Source organism: Chiroxiphia lanceolata, chromosome 3 (genome assembly GCF_009829145.1).
Source record: "Chiroxiphia lanceolata isolate bChiLan1 chromosome 3, bChiLan1.pri, whole genome shotgun sequence".
Classification (NCBI taxonomy): Eukaryota; Metazoa; Chordata; class Aves; order Passeriformes; family Pipridae; genus Chiroxiphia; species Chiroxiphia lanceolata.
This window is the reverse complement of record NC_045639.1, coordinates 55,174,101-55,191,319: the sequence shown is the minus strand read 5'-3', so window position 1 is coordinate 55,191,319 and position 17,219 is coordinate 55,174,101. Positions and strand designations below refer to the sequence as shown.

Sequence of the window (17,219 nt, the reverse complement as noted above, 5' to 3'; positions counted from 1 at the left end):
TTTTTTTTTGGTTTTGCAGAGGAGCAGCCTCCTCAGCCCCTGTCTGCCTGTGGTTTAGCAGATAACATCATTACTGGTTAGCATATTTGGCAACCTGGTTTTTTCCCTCAAGGCTTGTTTTGGGAATGTATACCAGCAGGGCAGAACTGAGACCAGTGTCCATTTGTCAGCAGGGAGGTGTCTAGTGGCACAGGTGAGGTTTTTTTAATCCCCTAAGAATTTTTACATTCTCTGTATATATGGGCCCAGAGGTTTCTTTCTTTCAGTTTAATTTTTTTATTCTTTATGCAGGAAATTCCACATAAGATTGAGGGGAGAGGAAAGGAAGAACAGATGCAACACTGCTAATTAAATTAGGCATTTCCTAAAAGCAAAGACTAGGCAGTTCAATCTCATTAAAAAAATACCAGCATGGAGCCCATTCTTTCTGATTTGAGTGATTACTTGCACATCCAGATGTCAATGCAGGGGAAACTATAAATGTAGAGAGGTTTATTTTGTATTAGTTTGTGTATTTCTTTATTTCTTTGGCTTTTTCTAATTTATTTTTTTAACATATGGAGTGGTAGAAGAAGCTTTGAGGCAAACCAAAAAATGTCCTTCTTGCAGGGTGAGAGAGAAGGGAGGGAAATTGAGATAATGCTGACATTGTGCAAGAGATGACCCTTCAAGGAGATGGGTAGCAAAGTGAAAAGTCTTCTACGAGGACTTTCAGTAGCCCTCTCTAGCCCAGTAGCTTGCTATGAGGTTAGGTGAGAAAGCCAACCATTAGTTTATCTCAATGCAATTACTGTTGGTATCATATTGGTGGCTTTTTTTCTGACAAATTTACAGGTATGGGGTTTTTTTTCTAACCCAAGAATTATGGCTGAGGTCCCACTGAGACAAACACGTATGTGTGGAGTCACATATACTTGCAAAAATTTTTAGTGTCAGATTATGGTTTATGTTACATTTTGCTGTAAATTTCTGTAGCACAAGAAAACTGTGACAATTTTTCAAAATATTTGTTGTGTCAGTTAAAATAGAGAAGGCAGAGCTCTGGTAGTAGCAACTATTTGCAGTTGGAGTACATGAAGTCATTGGACATCAGAGAAGATGAGAGGTGGATCAATGCTCCCCAGAGCTCTCTGGTAGTAGAATAAGGTACGTTTAGGGTCTGGGGTAGGTTGAGTCCCTTCAAGAGCAGGGACTTGCTCTGGGCCTCCCTAGTTCTGAGTAGGTGCCATAAGAAGTAAACAGGATCCTTCAGTTTTGTAGACTTCCTCCAGTGTTTTGGTATTTGCCTGAAATGAGAGCCACCTGCATTCAAGTGCATGTCAGTGAAATTACTGATGAGAACTTTTCCTTGCAGAAAAACATACATAATGTTTTTTAGTTATAGTCCTTCCAGCATTTTCACTAATTACTCACCTGTTCCTACCAGCAAGTAGCTTTGTACTTATAAAAACAACATCCAGATATGCCCAAAAAAAGTACTATGACTTCATATAAAATCAAGATTACATTCTTTTCAACAGCTTGACCAAAGCACACCAAGGAGGACAGTATTCTAGCACTATACATTTAGCTCTGGGTTTTAAGCTCTGGCTTGTTTTAGTTGGGAAATAGGTGAGTTTATTAAAACATTATATGGAGTCAAAGGTCCTTTCTAATCCAGCATGTAGGGATGTGTACTCCAGAGTATTACAGTAATGAGGCACTTTCCTCTGCACAAATAACAAGAGCCACTTAATATTTTGTATTTGTGTTTTTCTGTGCTTATTTGCCTCCCTGGGGAGCAGGTGCTCAGCCCAGGATGCTGCCACTGCTGAGGCAGGGAACTGTGCATCCGGGTGAGTTCTACGCTCCTGCCAGGGGACATTCCTAGCCACTGGCTCCTGTTCTTATGCTGGCCCTTGCTCCAGCACTGGTCTGTGTAGAAGTGTGTAGTATTAGTGATAAACCATGGTATTTCTAGCACACGAGCAAATTAACATATAGTCTTTTGTTTTGCTCTGAGCATGAAGAAAATGTATGTGCTATAGTAATCCTTTTTTTTATTTCCTTGTTATTAATTATTTTTTTTCCTTAGTTTTTCTCAAAGCTATACTTCCCACAAAATTCAATTATACTTTAGAAGTCTGTGTTGGGATGAAAGATAATTAAAAGTCCACTCAAACCTTTGCTTCCCAAGTGGTTTAAAAGACAGAAGTTTGAAGTTAGTGTAGAGGTTGACTGAAGTGAGAAGGCAGTGTTGGTAATGGAGCTGTTTGGATTGGAAGCTTTGAGATGACATCAGAACAATCTTCATTCTCTTCAGAGCTGGTGTTACCAGAAATAGGATCACATTTCCCCTGGGACCTTGACATAATCCGTGGACCTGTCCCTTTAGTTGACTGGTCCAGCATTGCTGAACCGCTTTGGTAAGGGCTAATTTGCAGTGGATCACCAGCTGGATGCTTGGCCAGGCTGCTCCTCTTCATGCTGATGCCCATCTGAACACTATAAGGCAGCCTTGAAAATGCCAAGGCTGCTTGCAGCCCTTTTGATATGGGCTATATATGTGTTCACAAACAGGACACTGAAGAGTTGTGGTTTAAGTGAAAATTCTTATACAACTGGTTCCCAGTGACCACTGTTCCTAAATACATAAAATGTCATAAGGTTTATCAAAAAAACTGAGTTGGATACATCTTGCATACCTATGCTGTTCAAGTTTAGTATGTTATTCCTAATCCTATACAGGAGTTTTAAAAAAAAGAGCCAGTTAACACTTGATTTAGTTTAATTTTATTCCTTCTAGAACAAGAAAATACTCAGTGAAGGTTAGTGTTTCTCTTCTAGCAATTTTTTTTAAACCTGAGTCAGGCTGTGCTGTTGTGCTTACCTACATTCCTTGTATTATGCTTTTGTATTATTATGCAGAAAATCTCCTACCGATTATGGAAATCTTCTGTTTTGCTTATTGTGTCCTCTCTATGTTTCATCATGATTTCAGGTTTTTTCCTCGTATGAGCACAGCCAGTGAAAGGCAATGCCTGCCCAGGGCAAGGAGCTGTGGTGTAATGCACCAGTCCCTTTTTGGGTCTCTCCTGGGGTGAGAATTACCACTCTCTCCCAGACTTCAGCATCCAGCTGGAGTGAAAAGTGAGCATAGGGTCTAAAAATGTTTAATATGTGTGCCAAGTAGTTGAATGTTAGCAGGAGTGGGAGGGAGGTTTAAGGGAAATTACAAACCTTTTTCAAGTCAAGAAAAATGACTGAACCCTTTATCACTTCTTTTCATTTACAAAATGTCAAAACCGCTCCCCTAAGCTTGGCAAAGTTGCCGTCATTTGTTTGTGAGCTGCTTGAAGGCACTCTTTGAAAGAATAATTATTAACCTTTGTTCAGTATGACAAGGAGAATTTTTCAGGAGGTATTTTCTGGGGGAGGTAAATTGGTGGGGATTGCAGGAGGGCACTCTGCTTCTTTGATTGGAGCTGAACAGGCTTCAAACCATAATGTCAGAGTAGCACTGGCATGTGCCTTGCAGAAGGGCACGGGGACTGAGTTTGACTCCTGTTTGCTTACCCAGGGCTCCAGTATTCCCTCTGCACCCACCAGCATGCAGACAAGATCATCCATCATCTGTGAGATCTCTGCTTTCCTTTTCCTCCTCGGATCCCTGCAGCGATGCCATTTTGAGGGGCGCTGAGTGGAAAGAGCAGAGACCCAAGCAAGCCCTGGCTGCCAGGATGGGCTGCCCACTTCTGGGCAAATCCTCAGAGAAAGACCCCTGTAGAAATATCACCAGTGGAAGCAGTGTTTGCTCGTTACTTTGTGGGAGACTATGTCCACACATTGATTCATTATTAAATAAACATATAAATATCCCTTTGTCTCCCTTGTTGGGTGCATCAGTTGCTGTGCAATTTGCAGAAGGCCTGGGATGAGAGGATGAGAAACAGTTGAGACAGGCAGAAACTGCCAGCAGGAATTTCTGAAGTATTCCTGTGGGCTTTCCTAAGAAATGGCTCGCTTTCCCAGGGACTGCTGGAAGCATGGGAGCACTCAGTCACATAATGTTCCCTCTCTAGGAAAACATTTGGTAGTAGTTTAAAAAAGAAAGCTTTACAGAGCTTAAATAATGCCAAAGATGAATTTGGTGAAAACTGATGCTGTACACACTTTACTTAGGAGAATTTTGAATTTCCAGTGCTGCTTGGAGTTGCTAGCAATAGTTCCAGGGCTTGCCAGTCATATTCAGGTTTTTTGCACCACCTTTTTTATTTTAATCAGGTTATTATATACTTTTAAGCACATGGCTAAATATTAAGCTTTCATGTTCAATTCACCTGCATCAACATGGTGATGGCACTCATAAAAATACCACAGAATTTAGTAATAGTAAAATTAATGAAATCCTAACAATTGCGAGAATGGCTTCAATTTCATTCAGTTTTTAAAGTAATTCATGTCCGTGTTTACATTTGTAAACACGTTTGTATGCTGGCTTGTAGTTACTCAAGAGTCATATAGCCTGGTTTACCTCTAAAGTAAAAAGGAATAATAAAAAGATTTTTAAAATGAAAACTAAATTTTTTAAGGGTTTAAAGACAGTCTTAAAGGAAACACAAAATACAGTGAAGTGTGTCATTCCATACTGTGGGAGTGACCGATGTCAGCATTAATTTGGCTAAAATAGGCTAAATTATTCTTGTTGTCTGTATTGGGTTTTGTACAAAGTAAACAAATCAATATATTGTCTGATTGACAATCAGCCTGAAAGCATCTTAATGGTAGCTGGAAGGCTTAAAATTTCTCACTGGTCTACAGTGACTGTTAACTCTTAACTGTCCTTAGAACCACAATGGTCAGCAGTGCAGTGGTGTGTGCTGGCATAACTGGGTGGTCTTGGATTTCCCCCATCATGCAAACAGGCATCTCCTCTGGCACCTTTTGAAACTCTTATTGTATGTGAACTCTTACATGTGTGCTGAAGTACTGTATGAGTATTGTTAGGCCCTGTGATAGTGTAGCACTGAAACACATTGGTGGGGAGGAGATGGAGTCTGGTATTTTTTCTGTTGTTTATTGCTTTCCAGCTTAAGGGGTGTTCATCCAACTCCAGCTAAAGCAATTCAGTTTAAACTGGCACATAAAAGTTCAAGTTGGTGCTTTATTTTAGCCTACAGACAACAAAGATATGTTTTATTATTGCTTAATGTCAGTGTCTGAATGAGAGGAAGTTAGGAAGGGACATGCAAACAAAATCACAGGAACTTGTGGATAGCTAAAAAATTTAAAAAATGCAACAGCTGAACAGGTGGCAATGAAAATCAGAAATCTGTTGTTCAAGCTGTTCTCTTCCATTTTATACTTAGAACTGAAGCAGGAATGGTCTTTCTGGTTTTTTTTGGTACTGCTCTTGTTACGAAGAGGTCTTGATCTATGGCCAGCCCTCTTAAGCAGCAGGATAATACAGTCATTCATTATTAACAGAAAGCAAGGAGAAGTAGGAACCTCAAATACAGCATGAAACAAGCAAGTGGGGAAATGAAGGTATCAATTATGTACCTGTCATGTTGACGATGCTCTTACAGAGTAGATGTTTTCCCCTAGGGAAGGAATCTGCTGGGAGAGCGGAACGTGTTCTCAGTGCCTTGTCTGATAACAAGATGACAACTGCCCATTGGAAGCTTCAACAAGCCCCTTTTTTATTAGCCCTTTTCCCTTCCAGGAGGACTTCGAGCTTTGGTTAGTCCTGGGCTGGTGCCTGGACCTAAAGGGAGAGCACTGCTGGCTCTCCCACATGGAGGTAGGATCCTGGTTTCAAACCCTACCTCCACAAGCATCTGCACCCTTGGGGTGCACTGTGAACAGGCAGGCTCCAACACAGCATCCCAGTGCAGTGAGCTGAAGGGCAACAATTTTCTCATTTGTAATTTGTTCCAACTAAAGTTTTTTGTTTACCAGTGCATCACTTCCATAAACACTGATTCCATGGAAAAATTGAAGTCCAAAATATGTATGAATACAACCTTCAAGCCTACATGAAGATGGTACTACAATTCCACTGGGTTTTGCTGTAGTGATTTGTGGTGCCATCAGCTTGCATGACAGAATTACTGTTTCTTGATTGTGTAGGAAAAGGACCACACTCTCCTTTTCAGTATAACTGAATCCTATCTTTGGGATTCACACAGATCTGTCCTTTTACTTGCCCCTGAGCATCCAAGTTTAAATTGGCAAAGGAAGGGCAACTAGACTGACAAATATGTCAGCTTGCGCCTGATTTTCCCCACCTTGTTGCTAGTAAAGAACAAGATTCAGGGAATAGAACAGCTGTTTGCAGTGTGGCTGGGGACGCAGAGAGCGATGAAACATGATGCGGAATAAAAGTCAGCTGCAACTTGGCAACTCCCATTTCCTCATAGCAGAGAAGATGACTTAGGTTGTATTCAGAATTGTGATATTGTAGGCATAGAATGATATGAATGATTTTTACAGGCTGTGGTTTTAGAGTTGGCAAGTTGGCATTTTGACTGAGAGGAACTGTATGTAATCATTAATAGGTTCTTCTGAGCATTTTGGAGTTTTATTATTATTGTTTATCCAAGCTGGTATCTAGCAACAAAGACAAACATTTTAAAGACAGCTAAAAACTGAACTTAAAAATAAACAGTTTTCTCTACAAAGGCGGCAGAGTTAAAAGCCTGTACAAACATTTGCAATGACAGCAACAATCAGAAATTTGCTAGTTGGGTTTAAAAAGCCTTGACCTCCCTGGTGGGGTTCTGGGGCCAGCAAGGTCATAAACAGAGACTGTTTGCTTTGGGTTTGCCTTACACGCATTTGGACAAGTGCAATATGCTGTTTCCTGTACTAGAAAAAAGGTGTTGAAGTGGTGCCAGTACAGAAGAAAACGTTGCTCTTCAAAGGCAGCACAGTGAGCTCTGGGCTGTCCCGTCCCAGGGATTTAATTACATGACTGATCAAATTGCTCCTAAGGCTTTGGGCAAATAAACATTCTGTTATTTGTAGATCAGAAGCTCCTTGTCATAATACTTAAGAGCAGGGAAGCACTGGGATGGGAGTCCACAAAACTAAACCTGCTTTCAGATGTGTAAACACAATGTTAATTGTGAAAGATTTGGTTCAAGATAGTAATAATAAAGGTAAAACCGTGTAATGTTCATACAGAATGAACCCTTGTATTTAGCAAGGGTGCTGGGTAGTCTGGAATGAGATAGAGTGGGATAGGATGGAATAGGGAGATGTGTACCTCCTTCCCTTCCTGTTGAAGAGGAGAATAGCTGATGATGTTAGCACTTCATGTGGTCTTTACTTTAGGACTGGATATGGTGAAGGGGTCAGAGCATCTTTTGCACCCACTGGTGGTGAGCTCGGGTAATCGCTTCCTAGCAGAAGTCTCCCTCTCTTCTCAGACTTCTCTCCCATTCACTTCTGTTCTCTTCCTGCCCCAGCTCAGTGGCACACTATCCAGCCCAGTCTGGTCAGCAAATTCATTTGCCTGGCCCTCTGATGTCAGTAGTAGGACCTAACTCAGTTTTAAAAGCCCAGGCAAAAGGTGGTTTTTCTTTTGTCTCCCTGTGGTGATAAGGTGCAGCCTTACAAATGGTTACCAGCATGGTTGGTTGTTCAGCTGATATTTCCACCATGGTGGTGTGAAAACACATGCTGAGATGACTGGAAGCCCACTTGTATGGGCAGCATCTCTATAAAACTATACCTCCATGCTGCCTCCGCCGGTAGTCGCAATGGCTTCTGGAGACATAGCCAGGGACCTGCAGGGAAATGCCTCCCATGTTTCCAGCTGTATTGGAGGGGTGTCTGAAAGGCATCAGAGAAGGATCAGCAACTGGGTCCTTTAGCCAGTGAATATATCATTACAGAACTTAATAAGATATGTACATGCATCTTACTTTTACACGAAATTACAAAATTATAAAAAAAAAATTAAATAATTAAACTATAAATGGAAATACGTACTATTTGACCTCCAAGGAGATATATCTCTTAATATTACAATATCCCTTAATAACAGAAGAAGTGTTCATTTTCAGTGTTCAACTGTTCAAAGTAGTTTGGTTGCTTTTTTATTTATACTGCTTTTAGCTGTTTTTTGTCCCACGTCTGTTACTGTGCCTGGATTTTTTTTTTCCCTGTTTTTGTGGAGGAGTTGCTTTGACCTTTGACCTGATGTTTCATATATCTGGAAAATGTAACTGTCTGGAAACTTTCCATTTGCTACTTTTTGCTCAAGTATTGAGGTTGAGAAAAGAAGGAATAAACAGCCTGCATTAAACCTGTGATCCTTTTCCCTCTGGTTGGGCCTGTGTTCAGGGTTACAGAGGAGGTAGCAAGGTTTTCAGCCAGATCACTTTCAAACTTCTGTAACAGAATGGCTGAGCATTTGCTTACTTCTGTAGAAAGCTAAAAGGATGGAAGTTAACATTTCATTGAAGAGAAGGAAGAAGTTGTGTAGGTGTTCTAATAAGGACTGCATGATGCCAAAGTCTAAATAATTAATTTACAAACACATGCTTTTGGGCATATTGCAGACATAAGGTAATACCCTTAATTTTATTCAGACCTGAAGCGAATCCCTAATGTGTTCTGAGTCAAAAAATAGATGAGAAGAGAGGTGGTATAACTGCAGTGCTTACTGTGCTGTAGAACCCGCCCAGCTCATGTGCCAGTGTAGGTGTAGCAGAAAAGAGCTCTGTGCAGGTTCCTGCATGAGAAGTGTAATTTAGTAAGGCTGGATAGCCCTGACTGGCTGTATTGCCTGTGGCATTTCCAGTGTCTCTACAGAGTGCTCTACAACCATAACTTTCCTTTTTTTATTTTCTTTAGAATTAACCCAGTGGGAGTGAAAACTGTGAAGTAACAGTGTACTGTGAAGTAACAGTGAAGCTGCAGGTTACAAGTGTGTTATCTGCATTTGGGTTGCATTAGCAAGAGACAACATGTGGTAACTAATGTGATAGCCTGTAACTCGACAAACTGCCCAACTGCACTTAAGCTGATGTGGGTATTATATTAGGAAAAAAAAAAAAAAAGAGCAACACTTAAGATAACTCTAAAGCAAAGAGTTTCTTTGTGCTTTACCCTAGTGATGCAGCAAGCATGTCTCAAGCCCTAAAGTTAACTCTGGTTTAGGTCATGTGTCTTGTGAAAGGTAGTGGGAGGCCAAGGTAAGATCCCCCCTTGCTTGCTGGGGATCAATGTCTTGCAGGGCTGGGGCAGCCTGCCTGAGAGACAGATAGCTAAATAAGCTTTTCCAGGCCCTCAGCCAGTTAATCCCAGGTGTGCAGGTGAGAGAGTGAGAACTAGAATAAATGCATCATTGTTTGGGATTCTGGTCATATTCCTCCTCTGCACACTGTAGAAGAGGACAGTGTGACTGAGCATCCCTCTGAGCCACGTGGTTTTTGTCTGAAACATGGACCCCTGGGCATCCATGCTATTGCTTTCAGGAGAAGCACAGGTTTCCCTCATTCCCTTGTAAGTACCTTTTTTTTTAATTTTTTTTCAAAGCTTAGGTAGTGGCTCATCACAGGGGCAGAACAGAATATGGCCTTTTGAGATGAATTTTTCACCCTTGTGGTGATTGACTTTCCGCAGCGAGGTAATTTTGCTTGTGGAGATATGGGAGTTACAGGGTTTGGGCTCCCAAAGCCCTTTCTGGAATATTTGGCACTGCTGATCCAAGTATGACTCCAACAACCCAAAAGGCATTTGTGTGTGTATCCTTGTAGAAACCTGGAGGTATGCAGGCAGTCATATTCATCCCTGCTGTAGTTTTTCCAGGAGGATTCCCTCTGGCTGTTTCAGGGCAGCAGCTATCCTCCCTATGAAGTAGCCTCTATCCAGCCTGTTTAGCTCATTGCCAGCAGGAGGTCCAATTAACATTTTGCGATATTGTCAGTTCCATATGGAAACTACGTTTCAGCTGCCTACATTTGAACTTCAGCTTTTTCCTTTCATTTAATTAAAACACAATCAAGTCAATTAGCTCATGACAGCTTCTCCAAAGTTAAACTCCAGATGTATGGCAAGGCACAAGCATGCAGATGCCAAGTCATTGTGCTGCTTGGAGGTAGATTATAGCTCTTCCATTTGCCAGTTTATCCACTGGGGATTAGCTGCACTTTTCCCCTTCCAAGTAGATTTAAAAAAAACCAAACCAAAACACAAAACGAAAAAAAACCCCAAACCACAAAACAAAAATGGGAAAAAGAAAAAAGACCCATCTTTCTATCTGTTTCTGGTCAGGAAAAACAGATAGAACATTACAGAATTTGAGATCCATACTGAAAATGACATTTTTAGTGTCAGAATGACTTCCGATTTTTAATGACCACATCAAACATTTTACCATGCAGTATCTTGAATTTTGCCAATAAGTTCTAACAATAAGCAGCTTATCATACTCTCTAGCAAGTTGATGACTTATTGTTCTTGTTGCTAACTGGGGATAATATGCAGCTGCATAAACATGTTGATTTTGCTGGCATAAAAACCATGACTTCCAACTCTGTGCCCTTTGGCAAGACAGTATAGAATTTCATAGCACTTTAAGAAGAGGTTTTGAGGTCTCAGTAAACCAAGATGACTTTTGCAGCACATCTCTGCAAGGCAGCAAGGTGCATTGAAAGGAAAAGAAAAAAATAACTGTCCTAGCTAACTGGTAGTTAATAAGCACAGAAATCAGATCCAAATCCACATATAAGGTAGCTTTTAACTGGGGCCATGGCATCTTCTGTTGCATTTCTCAATTCATGTATGGTTAGATGTGGCAATACCCTGAGTCACCTGTATTCTCACAGGACAAAAAGGTTTTTCTCACACGCTTTAAGGGTAGTGTGGTGATACCATGGTAATACTGCAAGAGAACCAGTGCTAGTGAAAGTATTAGGTGCCAATGCTACCTTAGTGCCTTGATATCAGTGGAGCGCTTGACTCTGTGCCTTTTTCCCTCTTGGTTGTATTGTCCAGCGATGAGGAGGAGGAGGGGCTGGAGGCAGACCTTTCCTTCATCTGGCCATTCTACACCTTGCTGTATGACAAGGATCCAGAGCAGAATTGCAGTGCAGGTGGGTGAGCCTTGGGAGATGTGGGTGGGAGAAGGAAATGCAGCATGAAAGGTGCAGTACAGAGGGGAAAGAGAACTTGTAGCTCTGCTGGTACCGTCTTGTACTTAGCAACCCTGATGGTAGAAGAATCCCTTAAGCGTATATCCCAGTGCTCCAGCAGGGTTAGATCAGTTCTGTAGAAGGGTGCTGGTGAGTGGAAAGACAGAAGAAAGGAATACTTCTGAAAAAACACTTCTGAGTAACTGTTCATAAGGTTTAATAGCATTACAATCCTGTAATACTTCTTTTTTAGTGTCAGATTCAAGTGAAGGGTAATACCTTTCAACACTATTTATTCAGGAAGGGGGAAACCCCCAAGTCTTCCACCTACCCTGTGAATGCTCTAGGCAAAAGCATGCTTTATTTTGTGGGCTCATCCAGGTTCAGGCACATGCCTGGCTGTGCAGCACTGTTGGGTCCATGGCTGGAATGTCCTGCTACCCTGGCTGCAACTGCAGAGCTTCTTTATGCTGTCTCCCCAGTTCAGTCCCCAGCTCCTGCCCTGTGCAGCAGCTCCTCGCCCAACCGTGACACTGCAAGTGTTTGTAGGACTGTGCTGAAGACTTGATCACTAAAAAAGCTCAGATTTAAAATAACTTTTTAAAAAGGGAAAGGGGGAGGCCTTTTTGGTCTGGATCAGTCAGAGATCTACTTGCAATGAAGCCCAATGAACAGCTGTATTTTTACAACTGAAGGGATGGCAAATTTTTTTAGGATCAGGAAGAAAGGTGCAGAGGAAGAAACTTCCCAGACTGCCTTCATCACCAGAACCACTCTGCTGTGAAATTTCAGTATAGGATGCAGTTTGCATACAGAAAAGCAGAGACTTCAGATAGTTTTAATGGCACCTGTACCTTCAGAGTCAGGGAGCATCTGATGAGAATTTCTCAGGCTCCTAATAGCAAAACTTTGACATACGCACCTAAATTCTGCCTTATTTCTTTTCTTCTATGTAATCCTAAGTGTTTTTTACTCCAGGATCTCCAGAGTCTCTATGACAAGAATAATATAATTAAACTAATCATCTAACTCATGGCTCATGCGGCATGATTTGGCTTTTCGGCGTCTCCGTTGCCATTGCTGTTGGTCTTTTACAACAAGATCTCCTCTTTGTGTTACATCAACATACACGATTCATGGACTTCTTCTTATCCTTGTGTACGCGTTTTATCCTTCAGCTGTAAAATCTTCACTTAGGGCAAAGGACTGGATAAACAATGTAGGTAGTACAGTCAAAAGTCCTACTGTCTAACTTAATAATGAAGTTTAATGAAGGCAATGAAGGACTCATTGGCTTTTTGGAGATGGTGGGAAGAAAGAATGACTTCAAGACACTGTAAAAATAAAGAATAACACAAGTGACCAGGCTCCTTGTGGTGAGAAGTTGTTTCTTTTCATCTCAATGAATATGTGTAACATTTATAATGATTAATAGAATGTAGATAAGCTCTCTGAGGTGAAAAATCTGAGGTGAAAAATACACTGCTTTATTCTTAAGTAGTACATGACCTATAAAGCAAATAGTGTAAATCTTAAACATCAATTTCCTGCTGAATGTTTCAAGGAAGAAGAGCAATAGCTTTTGTACAGATTTTTCCATAAATGCTCTGAAACATTATTGTTGAAATTGCGTGTTTTTTTCTAAGTAGTTTATTAATTGGTAAAATGTACTACCTTATGAATATACTTGTAATATATGTAATATATGTGCTTTTGAATATAAATAAGTTCTTTTTCCTGGAAATGTTACTTTATCTTACATTATTTCTGAAATCAGTCTGTGATACTTGGCTATGCTTATTCCTCCTTGCTAGATACATATTTGGGTCCTTTTTTCAAATGAAGGAACTGCTACAAGGTGCCAGTAGATTAGTAAATTCCCAATTGTGAGCATTTGTTGAACTTGCTTTATAAATCAACTCCTCATCTTTTATTGTCAGAAGTAATTAATGTTGAAGTCTGTTTTCAGAAGTTTCAGTCTTTCTGAGCAGAATTATTCCCCATGAGTTTCACGTCTTAGCTCATTTGAAGCAGACAGATTTCTGTAGCTAGGGTCATTATTTTGGAGTTATGTTTTCAGCAGAGGGCAGAGCAGGGACTGATGCAAATCCATATGTCTCTGTGGGGAGCTGTTGGAGCCCTAATCCTCCTCCATTTCTGCTGGTAGACACAGGAGGAAGAAATCTAGATGAGGCTTTTGTGGAAGTGGTTGCCTGCAATACACTACACTCCATGACTCAGAAGGATTTGAAAATATTGGTGTTATAGTGTTTGTAAGACTGTGCTGTCTATCACTGGGATGCAGGCTCTTCACACCAATAGCCCAGCCTTTTTAAGCCATCAGAGGCAAGAACATGGGTTTTGAGCTGATAGACTGCTTCTACCAGTGAGATAATGCTTGGCTGCTGTCCCAGGACAGAACTCTACAGCCAGCTGATCCTAGTCTCTTTTCTTCACCACTTCACTTCTGATTGTTTGGGTTTACTAGTGTGGATTTCACAGAGAAACCATGTCTGTCCGCATCCCTTAGCACCCATAGGAATCTTGACTGGGAGGGACCTCAGGAGGTCACTTGGTCCAGGCCCTCACTCAGAGCAGGACTGTTCCAAAGAGTAGGTGAGGTCAGCCCCAGAAAGAGCTTTCGAGGCTTGCCTGGTTGAGCCTCCAAAGCCTCCCAGGACCTGTTCCAGTTCTGTACCACCCACCTCCTGGAAGTGTTTTTCTTACCTCTCACCTGACTCTTCCTGGTTGCAAGCTGTGGCCCTCGTTCCTTCTTATGTCAACTGGAATTGCCGGGACAAATTTTGCTCTCTTGTCTTTTGTAAGTACCCTTCAAGTAAATGTACTTCTCCCTTAGATCCATAGTTTCCAGCAGAGGCTTCTGTATTCCACAGGGGACTGCACTCCATAGGCAGTGTCTGTAAGCCCAGACAAAAGTGCAATCCCTCATTTCAGGCAAGGCATCCCTGCAGGGCTCCTTCTGGTGTCTTATGCTTCTCTCTTTCTACAGAGCTGCTCACTACCTTTGGTGTTCTCCTCATCCCTCACCTCTCTCCTGGCTTCTCAGGGTGTGTAGGGGGGCAGCTGGTTCATTTTAAAGGAGTTTTAGCTCAAACCGCCCTAAAGATTGACTTGTTGTCTAGGGCACACAAGTGAGGAAGCTGGGATTTTGTACTCCTGCAAGGGGTAAACATAGCCGAGTCCTTAGCAAAATCTTGCTAGTTTACATTCGAAATCCATTTGCATGCCTTCCTTCTATCTTTTCTTCGTGTTATGGACCAGAAAATACCCTAAGCTGGGTAAGAAAAGCTTTAAACCCTGTTGTATCTGACTAACAGTAATTTATCCTGGGGAAGTTTTTCATCTCTCAGGCAGTACAAAATTTGTTAAATTTTATGGCATAACTTGTTCATATTTATTGATTTAAATGCTATTGTTCTCATACAAATTTATCTCTGATTTTAACTTCATAGACTTCAGTGAGGTTATACAATGGATCTTTCTTCCCATACTTTGTTTCAAAACACTGGAAATAAAGTTCCTTGGACTCTGTTTGCATTACATCAGCTTTCTCATAGAAAAGATTTTTTTTTTCTAGCATCCTGGATCAATCTAAAGCCTAGGACAAATATAGGACTCATTAAATGCCATTTGTCTGAGAAACAGAATTTGATTGCACCATGATGTTATGTGGCTGAATATATATCTTTTTAGCAGCTAGGACACAGGACCAGGATTCAGGAAGCCATTTGGCAAACACAGAATTAAGCACTTAGCAATTCTGTGCCTCATATTTTCCATCTGTAAAATGGGAACAGTGATACTTCTTTCTTTCAATAGAATTTCTGATTTAATGATCTCTGATTATCATTACTACTGTTCAGAGTAGCATCAACTCTGTTCTGAATTGACTATAATGAGAATGTTTAAATGAATGAAAGCAATTACAGTGCCTGTATGCCACAAACAGTTAAGCCCATTATTAATTTAATGTCTGTGAGTAATTGCAGTTACTTCAGTGCTCACATGAGTAAAATTCAGGACATTTGAAGTGTTTGCAGGACTACAAGTGGAACACTCTAAGAAACCCTAGTTCTTAAATAGAAATAAATGATAGTAGATGTCTCAAAAATATCCAGGAAATTTATTTTAACTGTATGCTATGGCATATTGTGCAATGAGCCTTAATTTGGTTCACAAAACTTGATGTTACAACCATTGATGATAAAATTGGCTTTCATATCAATCAGTATGTTTTTGCAGAAAAGTAATCCTTCTTTAAATTCTATGTACAGTTCAAAAGCTTATTGTTAAATACATTTTGTTAATAAGAAGCCTGACTCATGGCAGGCTGCACTGTGAATGACTGATTACCAGGGATATCGAACAGACCTGTTTCCATTCCACTGCCAGAACAGCTAACTTTAGAGCTTGTTTAAGAAAGGAATCATTTCATCCCAAAAATAGTTTATGTTTTCACATTACAAGGGTTCTGTTTTCTGTATGATGATAGCTAGTTATTCAACTTTACCAAGGATAGGGAGAAAGTCACCCAAATATATGTTGAAAGAAATTCTCCAGTAGTGATGGAAAACCACAGGACTGTGCAAATGTGCCAGATCACAAGAAGCAAGTTCTGGACAGCTGCACTTGAGATCCTGAGAAGCAGTGAAGCCCAGGGCAAGCTGGGGTGGGGACTGGCTGGTGACCACAGGCTGAGATCAGATGCCCCTTGGCTCACTTCTGGAACAGGAAAAAAGCCACACAGATACACACACAGCTTGTTGCAATCTGACAGTGGAGGTGTTTAGTTTATGGGTACCATTTTGTTTTCCATCTTTCAGTTACCCTTACTTTTCTTCTTTATACAGTTGATGGTTTGGACAAGGCTTCAATTGCTAACTCAGAAGGACCAGCCCCAGGATCCCAAACTCCCCCCTTCAAGAGGAAGGGCAAACTCTCCAACATTGGCAAAATCTTTAAACCTTGGAAATGGCGGAAGAAGAAGACAAGTGACAAATTCAGGGAAACGTCAGCAGGTATGTCTATGGCCCTTTGGTGGCAAATAGTAGGAAATGCTATGATGGTTTTGCAGAGCTCTTTGAGCTTGTTAGGTGGCAGGGATTATTTAGGCATGATATTTTACATGTAAAAGAACAGTTTGATCCTTGGCAGTCTTACAAGAATGACACATTAATTCTTATAATACCAAGGCAAAATATGTGTTCCTGTTTCTTTTACAGAAGGAGGAAATTAAGCACAAAGAAATTAAGATCAGCTTTTTCAAAAATGCCTCCTTAGTTACTTGCTAGTACTTAATTTGCTGATCTTGTTTATGATGATGTGATCCCTCAAGATAGCAATTTGCTTTTAAACTGTGTGTGAGGTCACCTATGATTGTGTATGTGCTTCATGTGAGGCTGGAATTTAAAATGAAAAGTAGTTTGGATTGCATTCATCCTGCCTCAGATGGTAATTTCAGGGAGGAAAAAATTAGTTTTCCCTGTATTTCTTGAGGAAATAGACCAGTGGAGGCTGCGATGACACGTTTACGTGGCAAGTTGCCCCTTGTTGCGTGCTTACTGACACAGGAGAAGAAACTTGCTTATTTGACTTGAGAGAGAAATGGGAAGACATCCATACAAAATAAAAATTCTACAGGATATCCTCTTCCTCAGACTACTCCATCAGAGATGTATTTACATTACCAAACGGGGGCTGTGTGTATGTGTATGTGCATCTTATATGCAGGAAGCCGATTTCCTGGCCTGAGACTGTGGGAGAGAGCATGATGATCCTCATTTATTGCCTGTTCTCTTAACAGGGCTACAACTTGATAAGTCTGTATGCAGCTGAAGAATGAGTTTTCTTCTAAGACAGAATGTAGGCTGTTGGAAAGAACTCTTATAGCTTTCTCTGGGTTTTCAATAGGCTTTTTAAAATAGGTTCTTGCTACAGCCTTGCCAGGCCATATATCTTGGAGTGCTTTTTGTCTTATGAGCAACTGAAAGATGTTCATAAACAGCAAATACCACAAAAATAAAAAAAATAATGGAGGTTTAGATGTTAGATGTTAGTATCTGTGCTGCTGTG

At 40.8% G+C, this 17,219-nt stretch overlaps 1 protein-coding gene and 1 long non-coding RNA gene across 6 annotated transcripts in view; both read left to right on the top strand.

Moving 5' to 3' along the window:
- The window catches only part of PHACTR2 (phosphatase and actin regulator 2), a 132,905-nt gene that overhangs the window by 70,346 nt on the left and 45,340 nt on the right, over positions 1-17,219 (top strand). For all 4 annotated transcript variants that reach the window (XM_032682591.1, XM_032682593.1, XM_032682592.1 and 1 more), the window contains exon 2: positions 15,998-16,165. In XM_032682591.1, coding sequence (XP_032538482.1) covers positions 15,998-16,165 — 168 coding nt within the window. The remainder of the gene's footprint in view (positions 1-15,997; positions 16,166-17,219) is intronic.
- On the top strand, positions 1,519-3,816 carry LOC116784221. Of its 2 annotated transcripts, none has more exons than XR_004355997.1 (3): positions 1,519-1,611; positions 2,981-3,129; positions 3,560-3,816. It is a non-coding gene; the product is annotated as an uncharacterized LOC116784221 (long non-coding RNA). The 2 variants fall into 2 exon arrangements; XR_004355998.1 differs by lacking the exon at positions 1,519-1,611 and adding an exon at positions 2,319-2,807.